The 22,824-nt window shown below is 43.0% G+C and overlaps 1 protein-coding gene across 1 annotated transcript; it reads right to left on the bottom strand.

Moving 5' to 3' along the window:
- Positions 1–558: 558 nt before the first annotated feature.
- On the bottom strand, positions 559–7,170 carry LOC139411313 (coiled-coil-helix-coiled-coil-helix domain containing 1). Its single transcript, XM_071157503.1, has 3 exons — positions 6,853–7,170; positions 6,027–6,145; positions 559–2,171 (listed from the first exon to the last, which is right to left on the bottom strand). The coding sequence occupies exons 1-3, from the start codon at positions 6,989–6,991 to the stop codon at positions 2,058–2,060; spliced, it is 372 nt and encodes a 123-aa protein (XP_071013604.1). The 5' UTR covers positions 6,992–7,170; the 3' UTR covers positions 559–2,057.
- Positions 7,171–22,824: the final 15,654 nt, after the last annotated feature.

Genomic DNA, 22,824 nt, shown 5'->3' with positions numbered 1-22,824 from the left:
ATATATTTTTATGGAGTTATTCAATTGAAATCTATTTATTAGGCCCTAATTTACGGATTTCACATGATTGGACAGGGGCGCAAGAAGCTGTTTAATCAGCTTCTTGAAATGCCATACCTGTCAGGTGGATGGATTAGCTTGACAAAGAATAAATGCTCACTAACAGGGATGTAAACAAATTTGTGCACTAAACTTAAGAGAAATAAGCTTTTTGTGGGTGTGGAAAATTTCTGGGATCTTTTCTTTCAGCTCATGAAACATGGGATCAACACTTTACATGTTGCGTTATATTTCTGTTTGGTATAGATCTAAATAAAGTTATTTCTATTTACAATTCCCTTACCCAAACATATTACTAATTTACCTAGCTCTTATCAATAGCTCTTATCAAGTTGTAAATTACAGTGCATGGAGAATGGTGTTATTTCAGTCTAAAAAAATCAGGTAGATGCTTTTTCTACATGGAACCGGTAGGTTCACTAGACCTTATTCATGGTTTCCTTGTGTGTAAGGTGGGGGAATTATTAGGGAATTAAGTCAAGGTCAGAATACTGCGTATCTATTGACACCTCCACCACACCTTTATTCATTTGATCTCCACCCAAATGAATAGCAGGTGAATAGCATTCTATTCTCCTGCTTAAATTCAAGCTCAGAATACGCATATAGAGAAAAGTTAATGAGGGAATTGTGCTCCATTTATGCAAGCTTAACTCAGGTCGGACTCAGCCCTAGAGTGAATTGCTATTTTGTGGTGGTTTGATCAAACCCATCTGCACGAGTGCTGATGACAAAGGAAAGCATTTCCATTTCAGTATGCACGTTTAGCAGGAAATAAAAAGGCAAGGAAATGGTGGGCAGTGTGGGTGGAGCGAGATGGCAACTTTTCTCTTTTTATAATGAGGACCCCCCCAAATCTGATAGAGGATTTAGCAGTTTCCTGGATGGCAGACATAAGACAGTGTATCCAACATCCCAACGCTGACAGACTTCAAACTTAATTAGCACAAAATAAAAACCATTGCCTGAATAAAAAGGACTTGAATTATAAGGAGTGAGTTATAAAAAGGAGTGAATTATAAGGTAATGGAAACTGGAGCTGAAATTCCAGTAGACATTAGTCAGCCACTGAGATATTGTCTTGGTACCTCAGTCATCTTAATACGATTTCCAATACCTATAAGACTATGACCTGCAATGGGCTTTGCTTCCTGGCATGTAATCCTATCTGGCAAATTGGCCAATAATACAGAACAGCTAGGCAGTTCAACTATATCAGGAGTGTTTCAAATTACATTTGAGTGATCCATTGGAAACTCAAAATAGGTATCCTATTGAGGTGAATGTCCGGTGGTGGTGCACTCCAGAGGAAATGCAACAAAATAACCATAATTAAATACTGCAGAGGTCACTAATATCTTAATATCATTAGCAACCACTGTCTGTGCAGTATGGATTTATTTAGATAATTTTTAAAGGGAAATATATTTTATGGGAGTCAACTCAGGACACTGAGATAACAGTCAGTCACACTATATTTCATCCAGGGCACACACACAATACCATGTCAAGTTATGAAAACAAATGTCCTTGATCGTTATTTGAGAAATGTAAATTAATAGGGCATCTTAAAAAGCCATGCAATAATATAGCAATAACTGAATGCGTAATGAAAATGCTCTTCAAAATACTAGACAGTGAGTGAAGTTACATATTCGTAGGAACCTTCTGTGACTGAAGCCATTTTAATGGTACTGTTTTATATGATGACCTATAACAGCGTACTCAATTTAACATGGCAATCACAAGAAGTGCATCTGCAGCACAATAAATCCACTTAATTCACTTTGTTGATGAATCACGTCTAGCATTCGTGGAACGTTGGTGATGTTTCTGTGATCTCAGAGACTTCCTCTTTACCGTAAGAACTAGCAGAGACCTCAGTTGGCCACAAAGGCCAAGCATGATAACAGAGGACAGTGGGCAGGGTGGTTAAGATTCTCTGGCCCACAACCTTTGTCAATTAATACATCGTAGTAGTAGGGCTGGGAGTAGTCCTAGATTTCTACGTGTAAGTTGGGGTATCTTTTCAGCAGGATATTAGCTTGTTTGGGTTGAAGGCGTCCACTCTGGCCGATGGTGTGTTGCTCTGATTTGTTTTTCACTGCAATCTGTAAGGAAATACATTGAAAGAAAAACTTTAAGAAAATGTTTTGCCTCATTCAATACTGGATTTTGTGTTATGTTTTAAAACTTTTATAACTGCCTTAATTTTGCTGGATCCCTGAAAGAGTAGCTGTTGCCTTGGCAGCAGGTAATGGGGATCCATAATAAATACAAATACTAATTCATTTAAAAACATATCGGCTTCAGATACACTACATGACCAAACGTATGTGGACATCAGCTCATCGAACATATCATTCCAAATTCATGGGCATTAATATGGAGTTGGTCCCCCCCTTGCTGCAATAATAGCTTCCACTCTTCTGGGAAGGCTTTACACTAGATGCTGGAACATTGCTGTGGGGACTTGCTTCCATTCAGCCACAAGAGCATTAGTGAGGTCGGGCACTGATGTTGGGCGATTAGGACTGGCTCTTGGTCGGCATTCAAATTCATCCCAATGGTGTTGGATGGGGTTCAAATTAAAATCACATTTTAATTGGTCACATACACGTGATTAGCAGATGTTATTGCAGGTGAAACAAAATGCTTGTGCTTCTAGCTCCGGCAGTGCAGTAATATCTAACAAATTACACAACATATACCCAATACACACAGATATAATTAGGAATGAATTAAGACTATACATATGAATGAGTGATGTCAGAGCGGAGCGGACTAAGATACAGTAGAATAGTATAGAAAACAGTGTATACACATATGAGATGAGTAATGCAAGATATGTAAACATTATTAAAGTAACTAGTGTTCAATTCCTTAAAGTGGCCAGTGATTTCTAGTCTATGCCTATAGGCAGCAGCCTCTAATGTGCTAGTGATGGCTGTTTAACAGTCTGATTACCTTGAGATAGAAGCTGTTTTTCAGTCTCTCTGCACCAGCTTTAATGGGGTGAACAGGCAGTGGCTCAGGTGGTTGATGTCCTTGATGATCTTTTTGACCTTCCTGTGACATCGGGTGCTGTAGGTGTCCTGGAGGGCAGGTAGTTTGCCCCAGTGATGCGTTGGAGAGCCTTGTGGTTGCGGGAGGTGCAATTTCCGTACCAGGCGTTGATACAGCACGACGGGATGCTTTCAATTGTGCATCTGTAAAGGTTTGTGAGGGTTTTAGGTGACAAGACAAATTTATGTAGCCTCCTGAGGTTGAAGAGGCTCGGTTGCACCATACTGTCTGTGTGGGTGGTCCATTTCAGTTTGTCAGTGATGCGTACGCCAAGGAACTTGAAGCTTTCCACCTTATCTACATTGACAGGACCGCAGTGGAGAAGGGGGTGCACCCTCTGCTGTTTCTTGAAGTCCACAATCATCTCCTTTGTTTTGTTGACGTTGAGTGAGATTGTTTTCCAGGCACCACACTCTCAGAGCCCTCACCTCATCCCTGTAGGCTGTCTCGTCATTGTTGGTAATCAAGCCTACTACTGTTGTGTCGTCTGCAAACTTGATGATTGTGTTGGAGGCGTGCTTGGCCATGCAGTCATGGGTGAACAGGGAGTACAGAAGGGTGCTGAACACGCACCCTTGTGGGGCCCCAGTGTTGAGGATAAGCGGAGTGGAGGTAATGTTTCCTACCTTCACCACCTGGGGACGGCCCATCAGGAAATCCAGGACAAAGTTGCACAGGGTGGGGTTCAGATCCAGGGCCTTAAGCTTAATGATGAGCTTGGAGGGTACTATGGTGTTGAATGCTGAGCTATAGTCAATAAAAACCATTCTTACATAGGTATTCCTCGTGTCCAGGTGGGATAGGGCAGTGTGTAGAGTGATGGCGATTGTATCATATGTGGGTCTATTGGGGCGGTAAGCAAATTGAAATGCTTCTAGGGTGGCAGGTAAGGTAGAGGTGATATGATCCTTGACTAGTCTCTCAAAGTACTTCATGATGACAGAGGTGAGTGTTACAGGGCGATAGTCATTAAGTTCAGTTACCTTTGCCTTCTTGACCCTTCCCTATTTATTCCGGTCTGCGTGATGTACTGAGAATCTTGCTGGCTTTAACGACTCCGACAGAGTATCCCGAGAGAGCCATCTTTCCGTGAAACAAAGTATGTTACAGGCCCCGATGACTCTCTGGAAATAAATCCTTGCTCTTCAACTTTGTTATCCAAAGACTGAACATTAGCGAGTAATATACTCGGAAGCGGTGGGTGGTGTGCGCACCTCCTAAGTCGAACCATCAGGCCGCCTCGAGTGCCTCTCCTCCGCCGGCGATGTTTTGGGTCGGCCTCTGGAACAAGTTAAATTGCTCTGGGGAGAGTGAACAAAAATCTTCTCCAGGGAGTCTTATTCCTGGTCGTAATGCTGACAGTTCTGGTTCTGGTGAGTTACCGCCACTCAAATATGCAAAAGTTCTTCCCGGCTGTATTTTATGACACAAAACATTTCCTGAGCTAATAATGTAAAAAAGAGTACATAAAAAAGTACATAAAAAAACAAAATACTGAAAAGTTTCCTAAGAGCTAGTCGAGATGCTGCCATATCCGTCGGCACCATCTTCATCTGAGGTCAGGGCTCTGTGCAGGCCAGTCAGGTTCGTCCACACCGATCTTAACAAACCATTTATGTATGTACCTCACTTTGTGCACAGGGGCATTGTCATGCTGAAACAGGAAAGGGCCTTCCCCAGACTGTTGCCATACAGTTGGAAGCAGAATGTCATTGTATGCTGTAGCGTTAAGATTTCCCTTCACCTAGGGGCTGAGTCCGAACCATTAAAAACCGCCCCAGACCATTATTCCTCCCCCATTAAACTTGACAGTTGGTACAATGCATTCAGGCAGGTTGCATTCTTCTGGTATCTGCCAAACCCAGATTCGTCCGTCGAACTGCCAGATGAGGAAGTCACTCCATCAAGAACGCCAGAGAACGCGTTTCCACTCCAGAGAACGCGTTTCCACTGCTCCAGAGTCCAATGGCGGTGAGCTTTACACCACTCCAGCCGACACTTGGAATTGCGCATGGTGATCTTAGGCTTGAGTGCGGCTGCTCGGCCACGGAAACCCATTTCATGAGGCTCCCAACAAACAGGTATTGTGCTGACGTTGCTTCCAGAAGCAGTTTGAAACTCGGTAGTGGGTGATGCACGAGGACAGACGATTTTTGTTCTGTGAACTTGTGTGGCCTACCACTTCCCGGCTTAGCCATTGTTGTTCTTATATGTTTCCACTTCACAATAACAGCACTTACAGTTGACCGGGGCAGCTCTAGCAGAGCAGAAATTTGACGAACTGACTTGTTGAAAAGTTGTCATCCTATGATGGTGCCACGTTGAAGTCACTGAGCTCTTCAGCGAGAACATTCTATTGCCAATGTTTGTCTATTGAGATTGCATGGTTGTGTGCTTGATTGTATATACCTGTCAGCAACGTGTGTGGCTGAAATAGCCGAATCCACCCATTTGAAGTGGTGTCCACATACTTTTGTAAATATAGTGTATTTATTCACATTTATAAATAATGTATTACTACTTGTAGACACTAAACTGAAAGCGTAATTAAGCTAATAACTTGTTATCCATCTGTGCGGCACTAAAATAGCATGCAGTAGCTGGACACCTCAGCTGAGGGGAAATTAGCCCTGACACAAATAAAAAGCAAAACAGGAGGGAAGACCCTAAAGGAAACTGGGCAGGGGGAGAGTTTGGTTATGACTCATGACAGTTAACGGCAGAGAAAATTATGTTACCCGTGCTGTCTCATTACCTTGGCCCTTGTCTCCTAGCAAAATGTTTAATAAAAGAACATAACCGTGCTGACCTAGTTTAAAACAACAGGGGGTCTGGAGAGAGGGGTGTGTGCAATAAGCCTAGAGCAAGGATTTCCTGTACACTGAGTAGCAGCAACATACCTGGGCTTTCTCAACACACTTATAGAAGGACTGCATTTCATTGGAGCAGAGGGTGTCGACGAAGTTGTTCTGCTTCCAGCACGCCATCATCATGGACATTTCTGTGACGCATGTGGCCTCTGTGGGAAAACAGTGTAATCACTTTCCAATGCTGTTGTCAAAATTATAAGGTACTACTAATTCAGCATACTGATGACTGATCTACAATGATTTCAGGAGTGTGTCATTTATGCACATTGTAAATAAGAGATGTAACAGTCAACACAGCCGACCAATCAGAGTGTAGAGAGCTGGGGCACGTTCAGTAGACAGAACAGTGTGCAATGTTCAATTCCACCGAAACTATGCTGTACTGAACAGCACGACCAGGGGAAATTAATTCCGCCTATTATGTTCCAAAACGTTTCTTAAACAGAAGCAAATGAAACGGGGAGGAACCTACCCGCATTTCTCAAATAGAAACTCGTTTTAGTAGCCAATGTTTGGCGGAATGAATACACCCAAGTTGAAGAACGACGTGATTATGATGGGCCAGAGGACGATCGTGTGTTCTGTGCGATTTAAAATAGTCATTCACACCCATATTGATAAGGTCACACCTTGCCAACCGCTAGCAAACGTACCTCAAGACTGTTGAAGAACGGTGCGCACCGTTTAGGGGAAACGTGTCGTTCAGTACAAATCGTAAAGCAATAAATAACAAAACGTGCAATTAGCTAACTAAATGTACTGGGCTGTTGGCTGTGTTATGTCTACAGCCGTGTCCACTGGATAGAACATGTCATTACACAGGTTAGTTTGGAAGCCTTTAACAGAAAAGCCTTACCCCCTTTCTTAATTTTCCTGTTGGCGACCTCATCTTTCAGAACAAGCGGCTTGTTGGGTTTCAGAACGGGCTTTTTATGCTTTCTGCTCAACAGCCGACTGACCTTCTCCTGAAGTGCAGTCCCACCTTGCATCGCCATTGCGGTTCGCACAATACAATTATCACACGTAAATAGCGAAAATATAAATGTAATATCTTGCTTTCACAATAAACTATCGCAAAACTGCCTACATACGTGAAATAGTATTTTCTCTACAACATTTCCTCACAAGAGACAAACGTGGGGCGCCATCTTTGGTCGTATATTGCTGTTACTGTAGTAATGACTATGTTGTGACAACACATTACGAAAGATTAACGTAAAGCGTTTGTAGTTTTCTGTCGTCTAATGAGCTGCACATTTTAAATGTATCTAAAGCGGCAAAATGCGATTGGTACTTCCATTTTTGGACTTTGATAAATTATATACTCATTGATTCTTGAAGTCTCATGAGCTTAGTTCAACTGTCATACCCCATCAGAACTAAAAATATAAGCTTGTTTGACCATTATTTGTAAACAATGTAATTGTAAACAAACATTGTATAGCCTCAACTATAAGTTTGATATAATGGATGGTCAGTCCTTGCATCCATGGCTCTGTATGAACTTGAGACACATTTCTCCAGCCCAATCCCTCAGCTCTTTACCAAAACATTGGCAGGTGGCCACTTTATTGTTTACTGCGGATCACCCCTTTAATAACTAAATTATATTTGTGTAATAATATTGTATCAAAGGAGTTACATAACCTGCCCTTCCAATTTATAGATGACCAATTTTAAGATCCTTCTTGAGCTTTTGCATTCTTGCCCATGGGCTGCAATAATTTACTGCCATTGGCACATTCTAAATTATACACATTCTGCCTCAAGGTTACCTGGAGTATCCAGTGGAAAGGTAGGCATGCAAAGAGAAATACGTAGACTCCCCAATATGGCAGTGTGACATTTTGTTAGAATGTAGGGCAAGTCCAAACATTGGGACATCTCTCCAGGCACGATGTATCAAAGCTGCAAACTCAGCAGATATTAGTGTTGATAGTTATGTCAGGTGAACTCACCTCAACTCCCAATACAGAGAGGGGAATCTTCAGGAGATGACACACAAATCTCATGGATGTTAATGGGTTAATCCATTTGAATTTAATCATCTTTGACAGCATGATTTCATCAAAACTTCTACTTCAAGGTCTCAGAGCAAGTGACCTCACCGATTGAAACACTATTTAGCGCGCACCACCGCTAACTAAGCTAGCGTTTCACATCCGTTACACATGTTTGCCCGTGGAAGAAGTCAGAAAATGAGCTTTTGGACCTGAATGCCAAAACATTCAGGAGATAAAGGTGCTCAAAGTTGACCCATTTTGCATACCCCACCATACTGTCAAATCTAATTTTGTTTGTCACATGCTTCGTAAACAACAGGTGTAAACTAACAGTAAAATGTTTACTTTCCAACAATGCAGAAAGAAAAAAAAGAGAAATGATTCAAAAATATATAAAAAATAACAAGGAATAAATACACAATTAGTAACGATAACTTTGCTACAAACACGGGGTACCAGTACCGAGTCGATGTGCAGGGGTACGGGGTAATTGAAATAGATATGTACATAGCTAGGGATAAAGTGACGAGGCAACAGGATAGATAATCAACAGTAGCAGCAGCATATGTGATGTGTCAAAAGAGTTGCAAAAAGGGTCAATGCAGAATATCCAGGTATTCATTGGTTAACTATTTAACTAACTATTTAGCAGTCTTATGGCTTGGGGGTAGAAGCTTTTCAGGGTCCTGTTGGTTCCAGACTTGGTACATTGGTACCGCTTTCCGTGCGGGTGCAGTGAGAGCAGTCTATGACTTGACTCTGAAACCGCCTGATATAGAGGAAGGCAGAGAGCTTGGCCCCAGTGGTGTACTGGGCCGTACGCACTACCCTCTGTAACTACCCTCTGTAACTACCCTCTTGTAAAGCCTTGTAGTTGGATGCAAAGCAGTTGCCATACCAAGCAGTGATGCAGACAGTCAAGATGTACCTCATAAAACTGACTATCCTACCAATCCTTGACTTCGGCGATGTCATTTACAAAATAGCCTCTAACACTCTACTCAGCAAATTGGATGTAGTCTATCACAGTGCCATCCGTTTTGTCACCAAAGCCCCATATACTACCCACCACTGCGACTTCTGGTCCCCACAAGGATAGTAAAACCAAACACACACACACACACACACACACACACACACACACACACACACACACTTACAAAGAAAGACACTCTCAGGAAGATTTGTGAGGATTTTGTGAGGATTCTAATCGGAAATCAATCTAACATTTTCTATTTGAGCATTCTTTCTGATTTGTTGGCTAAGCAGTTTACCCTTCTTTTCCCATCTCTCTTTATTAAACACAAGTAATCACACTTTTTTTGCATATCTAAAAAATATATATAATAAAGAAGAATTCCAGAGCTCGTAGTGATTCTATCCTGAGGTTATTATCATCTATGCCAGGAACAAGTGATATGTCAAGTTGTTACACAACCCCAACATTTCAGTGTAATTAAGATAATTCATATAAGTTGATTCGGAACAGAAAACACTTGTCTTGTGGTATATGGCTGTCAGAGACAGGCATCGGGCCTTTGATAGCTTGATGTAGATGATGCCTTTGTGAACCACAGTATTTGGAAAAAGTATGACATCGCTTGTGGCCTAATGATACAACAAACTATAGATTATGTACTTAAAATGTTGACAAACAATGGAATGTTTATTGCATCAAGCATGGCTGTCAATCTCAGTGTCAAGTGCCTGCCCTTCACACTGTTGTCAATGTTCACCGACCCCGACCCCCTGCCTACCAACCAGAACGGAGCTGACCAGAACGGAGCTAGCCTGTCAATTACAAGTCTGTTCGTATGGAAAAAGCTCTAAGAAAGTTAACACTTTATTGGAAAACCGGAACCTACATGGAGTTGCTGGCCCCATTTCCCAGTCACAGCCCCAGTAATGATGCAGTAATGTTTTTTTTTTTCTCTCTGTAAATGTGCATATTGACTAGTGACCTCGCGGGGAGGGGGTGGCTGGCCGTTGCTAAGGTCAGCTCTGCCTTCTCAGCCTCTCACCTCTGTAGTGTGCCTGAGAGATGGGTTCACTGGCTTCAAACAAAGAAACTGTAACGGCTCTCCTCTTCGTCTGATGATGAGGAATAGGAATCATCGGACCAACACGCAGCGTGGTAAATGTTCATAGTAAAGTTAATTAAATAAACTGAACACTGACAAAAAACAACAAAGACAGTGAAAAACACAAAACAGAAAGCATCTACCCCCAAAAGCCTCTCTATGGCCAGGGCGTGACAGTCCCCCCTCCAAAGGTGCGGACTCCGGCCGCAAAACCTGACTCTAAAGGGGAGGGTCCGGGTGGGCCTTCTTTACGGCGGCGGCTCGGGTGCGGGACGTGGACCCCGCTCCACTTCAGTCTTGGCCCACTTAGGTGGCGCCTCTGGTGCGGGGACCCTCGCAGCGGGCCCCGGACTGAAGACCCTCGTAGAGGGTGCCACTGGACTGAAGGGCGCCTCTGGACTGAGGGGAGCTCTGGACTGACGGGCGGCTCTGGCAGCTCCGGACTGACGGGCGGCTCTGGCAGCTCCGGACTGACGGGCGGCTCTGGCGCCTCAGGACTGACGGGCGGATCTGGACTGACGGGCGGCTCTGGCAGCTCCGGACAGGAGGGTGGCTTTGGCAGCTCCGGACAGGAGGGTGGCTCTGGCAGCTCCGGACAGGAGGGCGGCTCTGGCAGCTCCGGACAGGAGGGCGGCTCTGGCAGCTCCGGACAGGAGGGCGGCTCAGGCAGCTCCGGACAGGAGGGCGGCTTGGTTCTGGGAACAGGCACAGGACTCACCAGCCTGGGGAGACCTACAGGCAGCCTCTTCCTTGGCCGGTGCACCGGATGCACTGGGCCGTGGAGGCGCACTGGAGGTCCCGAGCAACGAGCCTGCACAACCCGTCCTGGCTGGATACCCTCTGTAGCCCGTCAAGAGCGGAGAGTTGGAACAGGCCGCACTGGGCTGTGCTGGCGAACTGGGGACACCGTGCGTAGGGCTGGTGCCGTATAACCCGGGCCGATGAGACGCACTGGAGACCAGATGCGCTGAGCCGGCTTCATCCCTCCTGGCTCAATGCCCACTCTAGCCCGGCCGATTCGAGGAGCTGCGATGTAACGTACCGGGCTGTGAACGTGCACTGGAGACACCGTGCTCTCCACCACATAACACGGTGCCTGACCAGTACGACGCTCCACCCGGTAAGCACGGGGAATTGGCTCAGGTCTCCTACCTGACTCCGCCAATCTCCCCGTGTGCCCCCCCCAAAACAAATTCTGGGGCTGCCTCTCGTGCACTTTTCCTCAAGCCAACTCGTCGTAGCGTCGCCGCTCCACTTTGGCTGCCTCCAGCTCCTCTTTAGGACGACAATACTCTCCCGGCTGTGTCCATGGTCCCTTGCCGTCCAAGATTTCCTCCCATGTCCAGGAGTCCATTCTTCCACGCTGCTTGGTCCCTTGGCGGTGGGTAGTTCTGTAACGGCTCTCCTCTTCGTCTGATGATGAGGAATAGGAATCATCAGACCAATACGCAGCGTGGTAACTGTTCATAGTAAATTTAATTAAATAAACTGAACACTGAATGACAAAAAACAACAAAGAGAGTGAACGACACGAAACAGTCCTGTAAGGTGAAAAACACAAAACAGAAAGCAATTACCCACAAAACCCATGTGGGCAAGAGCTACCTAAGTATGGTTCTCAATCAGAGACAACGATAGACAGCTATCCCTGATTGAGAACCATACCCGGCCAAAAACAAAGAAATACAAAAACATAGAAAAAGGAACATAGAATGCCCTCCCTAGTCACACCCTGGCCTAACCAAAAAAGAGAATAAAAGCCTCTCTATGGCCAGGGCGTGACAGAAACTACATCATTATACAAACTATGTTTATAAACGGTGGAGAACTACAAGTCCTCTTCCTCCACACTGTTGTTTCACTAGTTTTAATTTAGCCTCTTTTTGGAGATTCTTATGTTGGAAACTTGGAGGATACTGTATGTGTCTGCTTGTACGTATAGATCAAAACAAAGGTCAAAATGACCATCTTGAAAGAGGTTAAACTAACTTTTCACCTGGTCCCCTCTATTTACCCAAACAAGTTGACCTCCCTGTTGCCATTGGAGTGATTGTCCACACTAGACAAAGGAGCAGGGGGTTAACAAAATATATTCTATCTCAGGCAATTTTTCACTATGAGGAATGTAGACTGAAACAACAGCAGCAGAGTTTCACAAGTGGCTAAAGGATAGACATGTGCTATAAATAAGGTTACAAAGAGAGGGTAAATGAATGATAACTCTCAAAGTTTATCAGTAAACTACCTGAATTTGGGAAACTTTCAAGGATTTTATGGGATTTTCACAACATGTAAAATATATATAAAATAACAATTCATGATGATTTTTATATTTAAAAAAATTGAATGACAAAGCTGTAAAACATTACCCTAAATATAACCCATTGACTTAGTGAATACCGTTGGTGTTTAATATGAGAGTTTCAGCATGAAATATCTTTAATCATTTTACACACGTATTTATTTTACAGTGGTTAATTACAGTGGTTGCATTGCAACCAACAGGCAGAATGTTACGCTGAGCTACACAATACAACTGGATTACTTAAAACGTTACTAACGGGGGATGATTTACACTTGCATGTTAAAACAAACTTGCTTGCAACCTAAAACCCACAAGAATAAATCAGCAGATCAGTTAATCTCTCATTGTTATCTTGTCAAATGATTATGATTTTGAAAAGAAATGACCGTACCAGACACTTCTATTTTAAAGACAGTTGTATGTATTTAATGAATCACATAATTAGAAACAAATATAATAATAAGACTGAGTAGGCTACACCAACATTTGTTTTCCACAAATTGCCACAGTAGATTTGCCATAGTAAACAAGGAAATCCTTTATTTTATTTGTACGGAATGGTTGTCAAATATATACTGTAAATCTCCCTTAGTCTGCTCAAAAAGTAATACTAAATTGGTCTGATGGAATAAGGCCTACCCACCAGAGGGCAAACATATCTTGAAAGACTTTGGTAGCAAGCCTAAGGTAACACCGACATCAGCTTTTAGGGAGTGGAAATTAGGTGACCAGTAATGGTTGCAATTGAGATCAGCTGTAAGGATGCATTTAACGCATATTGATGGTTTCACGAGAGATAAGCTGGCAAATATCTTGTGGCCATTGATGGTTGCAATAGGCCCAATATGTCTTTGTTGTAAATGGTTTGGCTCCAATCTCGTGGCAGATTTGGAAAAAAGTAAATCGTTGGAGGAGTTGCAGAGTTAGTAGCAAATTATGCTTTTGACATAAAATAAAAAATCCATCATTTTTTTTCATAAATTTCTGTATCCCAGTGGTCACCAACTTTTTCTGAGTCAAGATCACTTTCTGAGTCAAATGCAAGACTTAAACAACGTAAGCCTTTGCAACATTAACCAATTAAAAACAGTTCTGTCATCACTGCGTATTGGATATGTTTGAATTTCCCTGCCAACGTTGTTGGCCTGTAGTGTGAATGGAAGTAGGGAGAATGCGCATTTTATGGCTTATAAAAGTGTTGAATAATAACTTAAACATGAACTTATTTATAAATACAGTAGCTCTTTCCTGTATAGGTTGAGTCTCTCTATGCATGATTTAAAAAGTTTTAACATTTCACAGTATCAACTTCGCTGTGCGTTCATGGCTTCTTTCTACAGTCTGAGCTATCTGATTGGCTGGTAGCTCTATAGGTGCACTTGATTTGCTCTCTGGGTCTGCCAGTTAGGTGGAGTTCTACCTTCAGACACATGAAATGGTTCAAAATGCGAACACTTTGCCTAGGGCTGCTGAATCAAGTGCATCTACCGTCAACAGCACGAGACTAATAAAAAAAATGAGGGAAGCAAGGCTTTATCGTTGGGTTCTTTACAGAAATGTTTGGTGATCGACTAGGAATGCCTTGATGATCAACCAGTGGACCGCGATCGACTGCTTGGCCATCATCACTGGTGTTTCCACTAGAAACTCATGGGCAATATGAACACAGATATAAAGATTAAGATTTTTTTTATATGAATACATTTAAAAAATGTATTCAAATATAAATTACCATAGGTTGCCATGTTAAATACCTGACAATTCTGGTAACTTTGGTAAATTACCGATAGTTTTGCCATCCTAGTTATAAAGAATGTACGTTTGTGCCTCCATCATGTTTGCTAGTGTTTTCTAATAGGAAGAAAACGATATTTGCTTGTTGTGCTAGCTAGACGATAAATACTGTAGCTACCATGTCTACGGCAACACCCTCATGACCACAGTACAAATAATGTAGTTGTTCTTTATACACAAATACATGGTACAACACACGTTACATACACAATCATAAGGTATATTAAATAAAACATTACATACAAGTACATTCAAATAGAAGTACAATCTGTAACACTTGAATCTTCAAGTTTCTTGTCATTAGCTGTCATCAGCTGTCATAGCTGTAGGGTTTATGATGGAGCGTCCAAGTAAAGGCTTACTGTACGGCCCAGTCTGACCGAAGACATGCACATCAGAGGTACAGTCGGGTCCATAATTATTGGCACCCTTGATGAAGATGTTCAAAAAATACTTTATAAAATAAATAATACAAATACTATACTGTATACAAAAAATATATATAATTGTACACTAATATAATTGTTGTATTTTGTTTAATAAGTAATATTTCTTTTTTTCAAAGATAGCGGTCAAAATTATTGGCACCCCTGTTTTCAATACTCTAGCACCTTCCAATTGCGAGGATAACGACACTGATCCTTTTTCTAAAATGTTTTATTGGATTGGAGAACATGTTGGGAGGGATCTTACACCATTCCTTCATACAGAATCTTTCCAGATCCTTGATATCCTTTGTCTGCTCTTATAGACCGAACTCATCAATTCAAACCACAGGTTTCTAATGGTGTTCAAGTCCGGAGACTGAGATGGCTATTGCAAAATATTGATTTTGTGGTCAATTGAACATTTTACTGAGGATTTTGATTAGTGCTTGGGGTTATTGTCTTGCTGGAAGATCTACTCATGGCCAAGTGTCAGCCTCCAGGCAGAGGCAATCTGGGCTAGGTTTCCCTAAAACATTGTAGCACTAAGATCATCTTTATTTAGTCCGTTTATTTTTAATGCAATTAAGATGCTCTTAGTGCTATGATGCTTTTAGGAAACCTAGCCCAGGTTTTTGTCTAAAATGTCCTCATACTTGATTAAGTTCATGATGGAAGCAAAATAGCCACATAACATCAAAGATCTACCACCATATTTTAACCATAGGTATGAGGTACTTTTCTGCATATGCTTCTCTTTTTCAATGCCAAACTCACCACTGGTGTGCATGGCCAAAGAGATCTATTTTCATGTCATCTGACCACAGCACCGCTTGGAGTTTGATAAATGGCATTGGTACTTGCAATGGAAGCGATGCTATGTTCAGATGACATGAAAATAGAGCTATTTGGCCACGCACACCATCTCAGTCTCCCCGGAATTGAACCCCATTGAAAACCTGTGGTTTGAATTGAAGAGGGCCGTCCATTAGAGCAGACAGACATCAAGGATCTGGAAAGACTCTGTATGGAGGGATGGTCTAAGATCCCTCCCAATGGGTTCTCCAATCTCACAAAACATTTCAGAAAAAGGCTCAGTGTCGTTATACTCAGAGCATGGTAGAGTACTGAACACAGGGGTGCCAATAAGTTGACCTCTATCTTCTTTTTGTGTGACCAAATCTTTATAATTTTTTGCATTTCTTGTGGGCTACATGCACAATGCACAAATGCATATAATGGAATAGTTACTGCGCATCACAGAGCCAAAAAGAAGATTGAATTGACTAGCTACAGTGCCTTGCGAAAGTATTCGGCCCCCTTGAACTTTGCGACCTTTTGCCACATTTCAGGCTTCAAACATAAAGATATAAAACTGTATTTTTTTGTGAAGAATCAACAACAAGTAGGACACAATCATGAAGTGGAACGACATTTATTGGATATTTCAAACTTTTTTAACAAATCAAAAACTGAAAAATTGGGCGTGCAAAATTATTCAGCCCCCTTAAGTTAATACTTTGTAGCGCCACCTTTTGCTGCGATTACAGCTGTAAGTCGCTTGGGGTATGTCTCTATCAGTTTTGCACATCGAGAGACTGACATTTTTTCCCATTCCTCCTTGCAAAACAGCTCGAGCTCAGTGAGGTTGGATGGAGAGCATTTGTGAACAGCAGTTTTCAGTTCTTTCCACAGATTCTCGATTGGATTCAGGTCTGGACTTTGACTTGGCCATTCTAACACCTGGATATGTTTATTTTTGAACCATTCCATTGTAGATTTTGCTTTATGTTTTGGATCATTGTCTTGTTGGAAGACAAATCTCCGTCCCAGTCTCAGGTCTTTTGCAGACTCCATCAGGTTTTCTTCCAGAATGGTCCTGTATTTGGCTCCATCCATCTTCCCATCAATTTTAACCATCTTCCCTGTCCCTGCTGAAGAAAAGCAGGCCCAAACCATGATGCTGCCACCACCATGTTTGACAGTGGGGATGGTGTGTTCAGCTGTGTTGCTTTTACGCCAAACATAACGTTTTGCATTGTTGCCAAAAAGTTCAATTTTGGTTTCATCTGACCAGAGCACCTTCTTCCACATGTTTGGTGTGTCTCCCAGGTGGCTTGTGGCAAACTTTAAACGACACTTTTTATGGATATCTTTAAGAAATGGCTTGCTTCTTGCCACTCTTCCATAAAGGCCAGATTTGTGCAATATACGACTGATTGTTGTCCTATGGACAGAGTCTCCCACCTCAGCTGTAGATCTCTGCAGTTCATCCAGAGTGATCATGGGCCTCTTGGCTGCATCTCTGATCAGTCTTCTCCTTGTATGAGCTGAAAGTTTAGAGGGATGGCCAGGTCTTGGTAGATTTGCAGTGGTCTGATACTCTTTCCATTTCAATATTATCGCTTGCACAGTGCTCCTTGGGATGTTTAAAGCTTGGGAAATCTTTTTGTATCCAAATCCGGCTTTAAACTTCTTCACAACAGTATCTCGGACCTGCCTGGTGTGTTCCTTGTTCTTCATGATGCTCTCTGCGCTTTTAACGGACCTCTGAGACTATCACAGTGCAGGTGCATTTATACGGAGACTTGATTACACACAGGTGGATTGTATTTATCATCATTAGTCATTTAGGTCAACATTGGATCATTCAGAGATCCTCACTGAACTTCTGGAGAGAGTTTGCTGCACTGAAAGTAAAGAGGCTGAATAATTTTGCACACCCAATTTTTCCGTTTTTGATTTGTTAAAAAAGTTTGAAATATCCAATAAATGTCGTTCCACTTCATGATTGTGTCCCACTTGTTGTTGATTCTTCACAAAAAAATACAGTTTTATATCTTTATGTTTGAAGCCTGAAATGTGGCAAAAGGTCGCAAAGTTCAAGGGGGCCGAATACTTTCGCAAGGCACTGTATGTAAGAGAAAAACAAAGTGAGCCTCTATCCTCAACCTCCCACCTCATTACTCTAACCCTACCCATCCTACAATACATGTCTCCCCCCAACCTCCCACGTCATTACTCCAACCGCACCCATCCTACAATACATGTCTCCCCCCAACCTCCCACCTCATTACTCCAACCCCACCCATCCTACAATACATGTCTCCCCCAACCACCTCATTACTCCAACCCCACTCATCCTACAATACATGTCTCCCCCAACCACCCACCTCATTACTCCAACCCCACCCATCCTACAATACATGTCTCCCCCCAACCTCCCACCTCATTACTCCAACCCCACCCATCCTACAATACATGTCCCCCCCAACCACCCACCTCATTACCTCAACCCCACCCATCCTACAATACATCTCTCCCCCGAACCACCCACCTCATTACTCCAGCCCCACCCATCCTACAATACATGTCTCCCCCCAACCTCCCACCTCATTACTCCAACCCCACCCATCCTACAATTACATGTCTCCCCCGAACCACCAACCTCATTACCCCAACCCCACCCATCCTACAATACATGTCTCCCCCCAACCACCCACCTCATTCCTCCAACCCCACCCATCCTACAATACATGTCTCCCCCAACCACCCACCTCATTACCTCAAGCCCACCCATCCTACAATACATGTCTCCCCCCAACCACCCACCTCATTACTCCAACCCTACCCATCCTACATTACATGTCTCCCCCAACCACCCACCTCATTACTCAAACCCTACCCATCCTACAATACATGTCTCCCCCCAACCACCCACCTCATTACTCCAACCCCACCCATCATACAATACATGTCTCCCCCCAACCACCCACCTCATTACTCCAACCCCACCCATCCTACAATACATGTCTCCCCACAACCACCCACCTCATTACTCCAACCCCACCCATCCTACAATACATGTCTCCCCAACCACCCACCTCATTACCTCAACCCCACCCATCCTACAATATATGTCTCCCCCCAACCACCCACCTCATTACTCCAATCCCACCCATCCTACAATACATGTCTCCCCCCAACCACCCACCTCATTACTCCAACCCCACCCATCCTACTTGTATTAGTATAAAATAATATAGTTTCCCCATTTGTTTTGAGCATACATTTTAGCTCAGTATTTATATTCTTTATTTTATGCAGTCTTTTTTACCCATCTTTATCAAGGGTGCCAATAATTACAGACCTGACTGTACATGGTAAAGGTAGATATCATGGGGGAGGTTCTGGAAAGTACAACTTTTATCCTCAAGACACACTAGCTGTCCCACCTCTCCCTCTGCACATTTCCTCAAGGAGATTCAATAAAGTAAACTGGGAGGATTAGGCCACTTCTCCCAGCCTCCTCTGCTGCAGTCTGAACAGCTGTGCCAGTGTGTGCCGTACCTCCATGTTCCGAATACCGTAGGCAAGTGGGTTGAGCGCTCCGCCAGGGACAAATTATCAGGAGGTGTCATGGACATGGCTTTCCTTAGCACCAATCTGGCTATATTCCCCATGATGGGCAGCAGCTGCAGGAAGAACATAAAGAAATAGAAGGTGATGGTGTGACGGGCAAGATTATTGTCAGAGTGGAAGGGTTCCACGGCTCTGCGGGCCGCTTGGTACATGCGTCTGTAGCAGATGGAGAAGGTCAAGATGCAGACGAGAAGTACAACAATGATAGTGACTGCGTGGAACATCTTCATTGCCCAGTGAAGGCCAGGTAGTTTATCCATGATTATGGGATTGCATAGTAGCCCTGGAATGGCTCTGCCAAAAGAGGTCTGTCCAGAGAGTAGAAGACCCACTTGGACAACAGCTACGGTCACTGAAAACACCCAGGTCAACACTATGGCCAGACGTAGTCGCCTGGAAGTCAAGATGACCATGTAACGGAGGCCGAGGCATATAAAGATGAAACGCTCCACGGCCATGAGGGTCAGAGTGAGCAGAGAGCATAGGATGCCTATGCTACAGACAGTGACCTGCAAAAGGTACCAGCCTCCAAACACCAGTGTGTGCCTGGTCAACAGGCAGCGGAGCACGGTGGGAGACAGAGCGAGAGACAGCAACAGGTCACTGACGATCAGATTCTTCAGCAGAGTATAGCGACGCCGCCAGGAGAAGCTATCTGAGCTCTTCAGCGCGATCAGCAGGTAGCTGTTCACCATCACAGAGAAGAGGAAAAGAGTCATGAACAACAAGACCAAAAGAACCAGTGATGTCTCATTCTGTACGATTTGCCGATTTCTCCTTTTGAGCGACACAGATCGAGGAGAGTTGAGGGGAGGAGTTAAAAGGTGAAAAGGCAGGTGGCGTCGAGCATCCTTAAGCAGTAACTTAAAACCAATTCATTTTGGTCCCTTGTGATGTTGTTGATTCATAATCGCACAACCTACCTTTTAATCATAAACATTTAGCTCGCATGCAGTATTTGGTTCTGAGTCACAAGACCAGAACCAAATAATCAGTGAATTCAGGTGATTTGCAAGTGCAAATAACCACACTTCCATTGCGTTCTGGAAATCAGGCAGTGCCTTTAAGTGAGTGATGACGACTGAATATACAAGCAAGTACAAGTTCGACATGGACATTTACATAGAGCAGCCGATAAGGACATGTTTTCAGTCTGTTAAAAATGGCAAACATCAACAAGACCAACGGCAACCCACACCACTCTCATCACGGTTGTTAGCAATAGTAGCATCCCCACAGTTTCAGTTTGTTATAAAAACTTGGATTTTGGGCATTGTCTTCTGACAGGTGGAATCATTAGCACGCAACGTGCAATCGCTCAATCGATGGAGCAGACGACTGTCACCCTGACATAAGACAGTGGGGTTTGGGCTGAATGATCCATCACAAGAACCATGGCCAGAAGAGACAGCAGATGGTATTGTTTGCATACGTAAAACGCAGTCGATTTAACAAGGCTACAATTGTAAAGGGTTACAACAGGGCTCAGGTGTCCACTGAAAATCATCATTATCCACAGTTTCACCTGTTTGGTCTGTGATCTTCTCGTGCAGAAGTGTATTGAAGAGCTCTTGTCAGCTCTAGCTATGGCCATGTACTGTAACTTTGAGCTACACAATCAATTTCAGACACTTTGGAATGATTTGGACATGAAATATGCCACACTGTTTGTTGCCATTGTCCTCATCAGACCTTGGACCTGGAACGAATAACATTCCCACACAAACACGTGCAAGAAGAAGTGTGATCAAATGTTATTACTGTAATAACAAGCACTTGTGGACTGATGTTGACATACTGTACATTGTGATGCTCAACCTACTAAATTGCATGCAATTTCACACAATCTATGAATAAGCTATAAGACTAGACCTCAACTGTTGAAGAGACATGAGGAGGCCTTTCTATAAGAGAAAATAAAAGCATGTGTGGGCAGCAGTAGCTTTTAATGAGCGGAGGGTGTTTGTGATCTAATTGACAATGTTCCAGTTTCATTGATACAGACGATTTAATGCAAGCCAGGCTCAGCTAACTGTCTGATTAATATACGGTACATGCTTCATATTGAACCATGAGTCCCTCTAGCTTCCTCTGTTGTTCCTTCTCCTTCGGGATGTTCACATACTTATAATGAGAGATTTTCTGAACATGGAGGCGAAAGAAACCGCCTATTCATTTCAAGCGTTACAATGTTGTACAGTTAATGAGAATTTATGCCTCAAGAAATTGCCCCGACCTCCTTTACAGTTGCTTGTGTCAGAGTGGGCGGGTTTTACACTCATCAGAGAAACTAAATTGTGAGGAGTTATGGAATATAGGATGTAAGTGGAGAGGTGGGGAGAGTGAAGAAGTGTGAACCAGCATGAAATGGAATTAACATGGAGAGAGGGTTTGAATGAATGGATTCACCTTGGGTAGGATTTAAGAAGCTTTAGGATGAGGAGGAGAGTTCACGGAGGCCTAAAGGAAGGGGTCAGTGCAGTGTCAGGAATTTAACAGTCATCAGCAAGGGCCAGTGATTGAGCACTGAAAATCCGTAGTCAAATACCTTCTACAAACGTATCCTCCAACATCTATTAAGCCTCAGCAGTAGTTGTTGCTTCCATACAAATGATGTCTATCACAATTAGAGCAGTAATTTGGAACAGAATTGTGTAAACCTTTGTCCATGTAAAAACTGTTATGCAATTTTTCTTTGTCAAAGTCAAGAGAAGTTTAAATGAAAATGTATTGCACCTCAATAGATGTATAAGCCCCAAAAAACCTTCTGGAAACACAAATGTAAAAATACAATAAACCCCAAGAAAAGACACAGCTGGAAGAAGCTTTGCTGCTTTTAACTTCTTAGGAACTCTTTCTTCCCATTACTCATAGGCCTTCCCACTGCCCCCCTTGCGGTCAGGTGCATATTTCAGGCAGGTTGACATCGCCTGTAGTCTTTGATTCGCCAAGAGTCACGCCTGCTGTAAAGGGGGAAAACATATTAGGTAGAGAAGTTATTCAAATGTCATGATTTGGACTCTGTACCTAATAATGAAGCTGCTAAAGGTCCTAAAAAGCCCCCTTCCCATGGTTTCCTTTCATATTCATCGTTGACATGAGGCCGTTCGTCAGGATTCTGTATAGAACACAAAATATGTACTTTACAAGCAACACAGCATGACCTCATTTGAAAGTTAAACAAATATGGGAGTAGTTTACCGGTGCACTGCTCCCTTCACTCGGTCTGGGGATGTCCCTTCACTCGGTCTGGGGATGCCCCCCCCCAGCTTTGAGATTTGAGCTGTCATTTTATAAAAGGACACTAATGCGTCACACATGTACAGGATTTTTTCATCCAGTACTACATGGCAAAACAATGTAATTCAACTCATACCAATGAAACATTTCATTTCTCACCATGTATTTTTCAAAAATCATTCTCCGTTAGCTGCTCTTCTACCTTTAGTAAATCTTCCTCTGTCTCGTTCAGGTTGAAGTCAAATTCCTCAACCAGAGTAGGGCGACTTTCCTTTAAAAGGTCACATTTTAAAAATGTATTCTGAAACAAGGTATTTTAGATTGATCCACTTCCAAATATAACATTCTAAATGGAGAGTTTTATACTTGTGTCTGTCACAGGAAGAAGGTCTGATTTGGTGAGGGGGATCCCTCAATTAAGAAGGCCGAATGAGACCTCAAGCCTTCATGCTTCGTTGTTAAGCCACGTGAGAGACCAAGATGATTCTCTGCAATTAAAGATTGGATAACATCATGCCAAATGTTTTTACAATTAGAATACTTTTCTCAAATGCAGCT

The sequence above is a fragment of the Oncorhynchus clarkii genome, chromosome 1, assembly GCF_045791955.1.
Source record: "Oncorhynchus clarkii lewisi isolate Uvic-CL-2024 chromosome 1, UVic_Ocla_1.0, whole genome shotgun sequence".
In the NCBI taxonomy this organism is placed as follows: Eukaryota; Metazoa; Chordata; class Actinopteri; order Salmoniformes; family Salmonidae; genus Oncorhynchus; species Oncorhynchus clarkii.
This window is presented reverse-complemented; position numbering and strand designations above follow the sequence as displayed.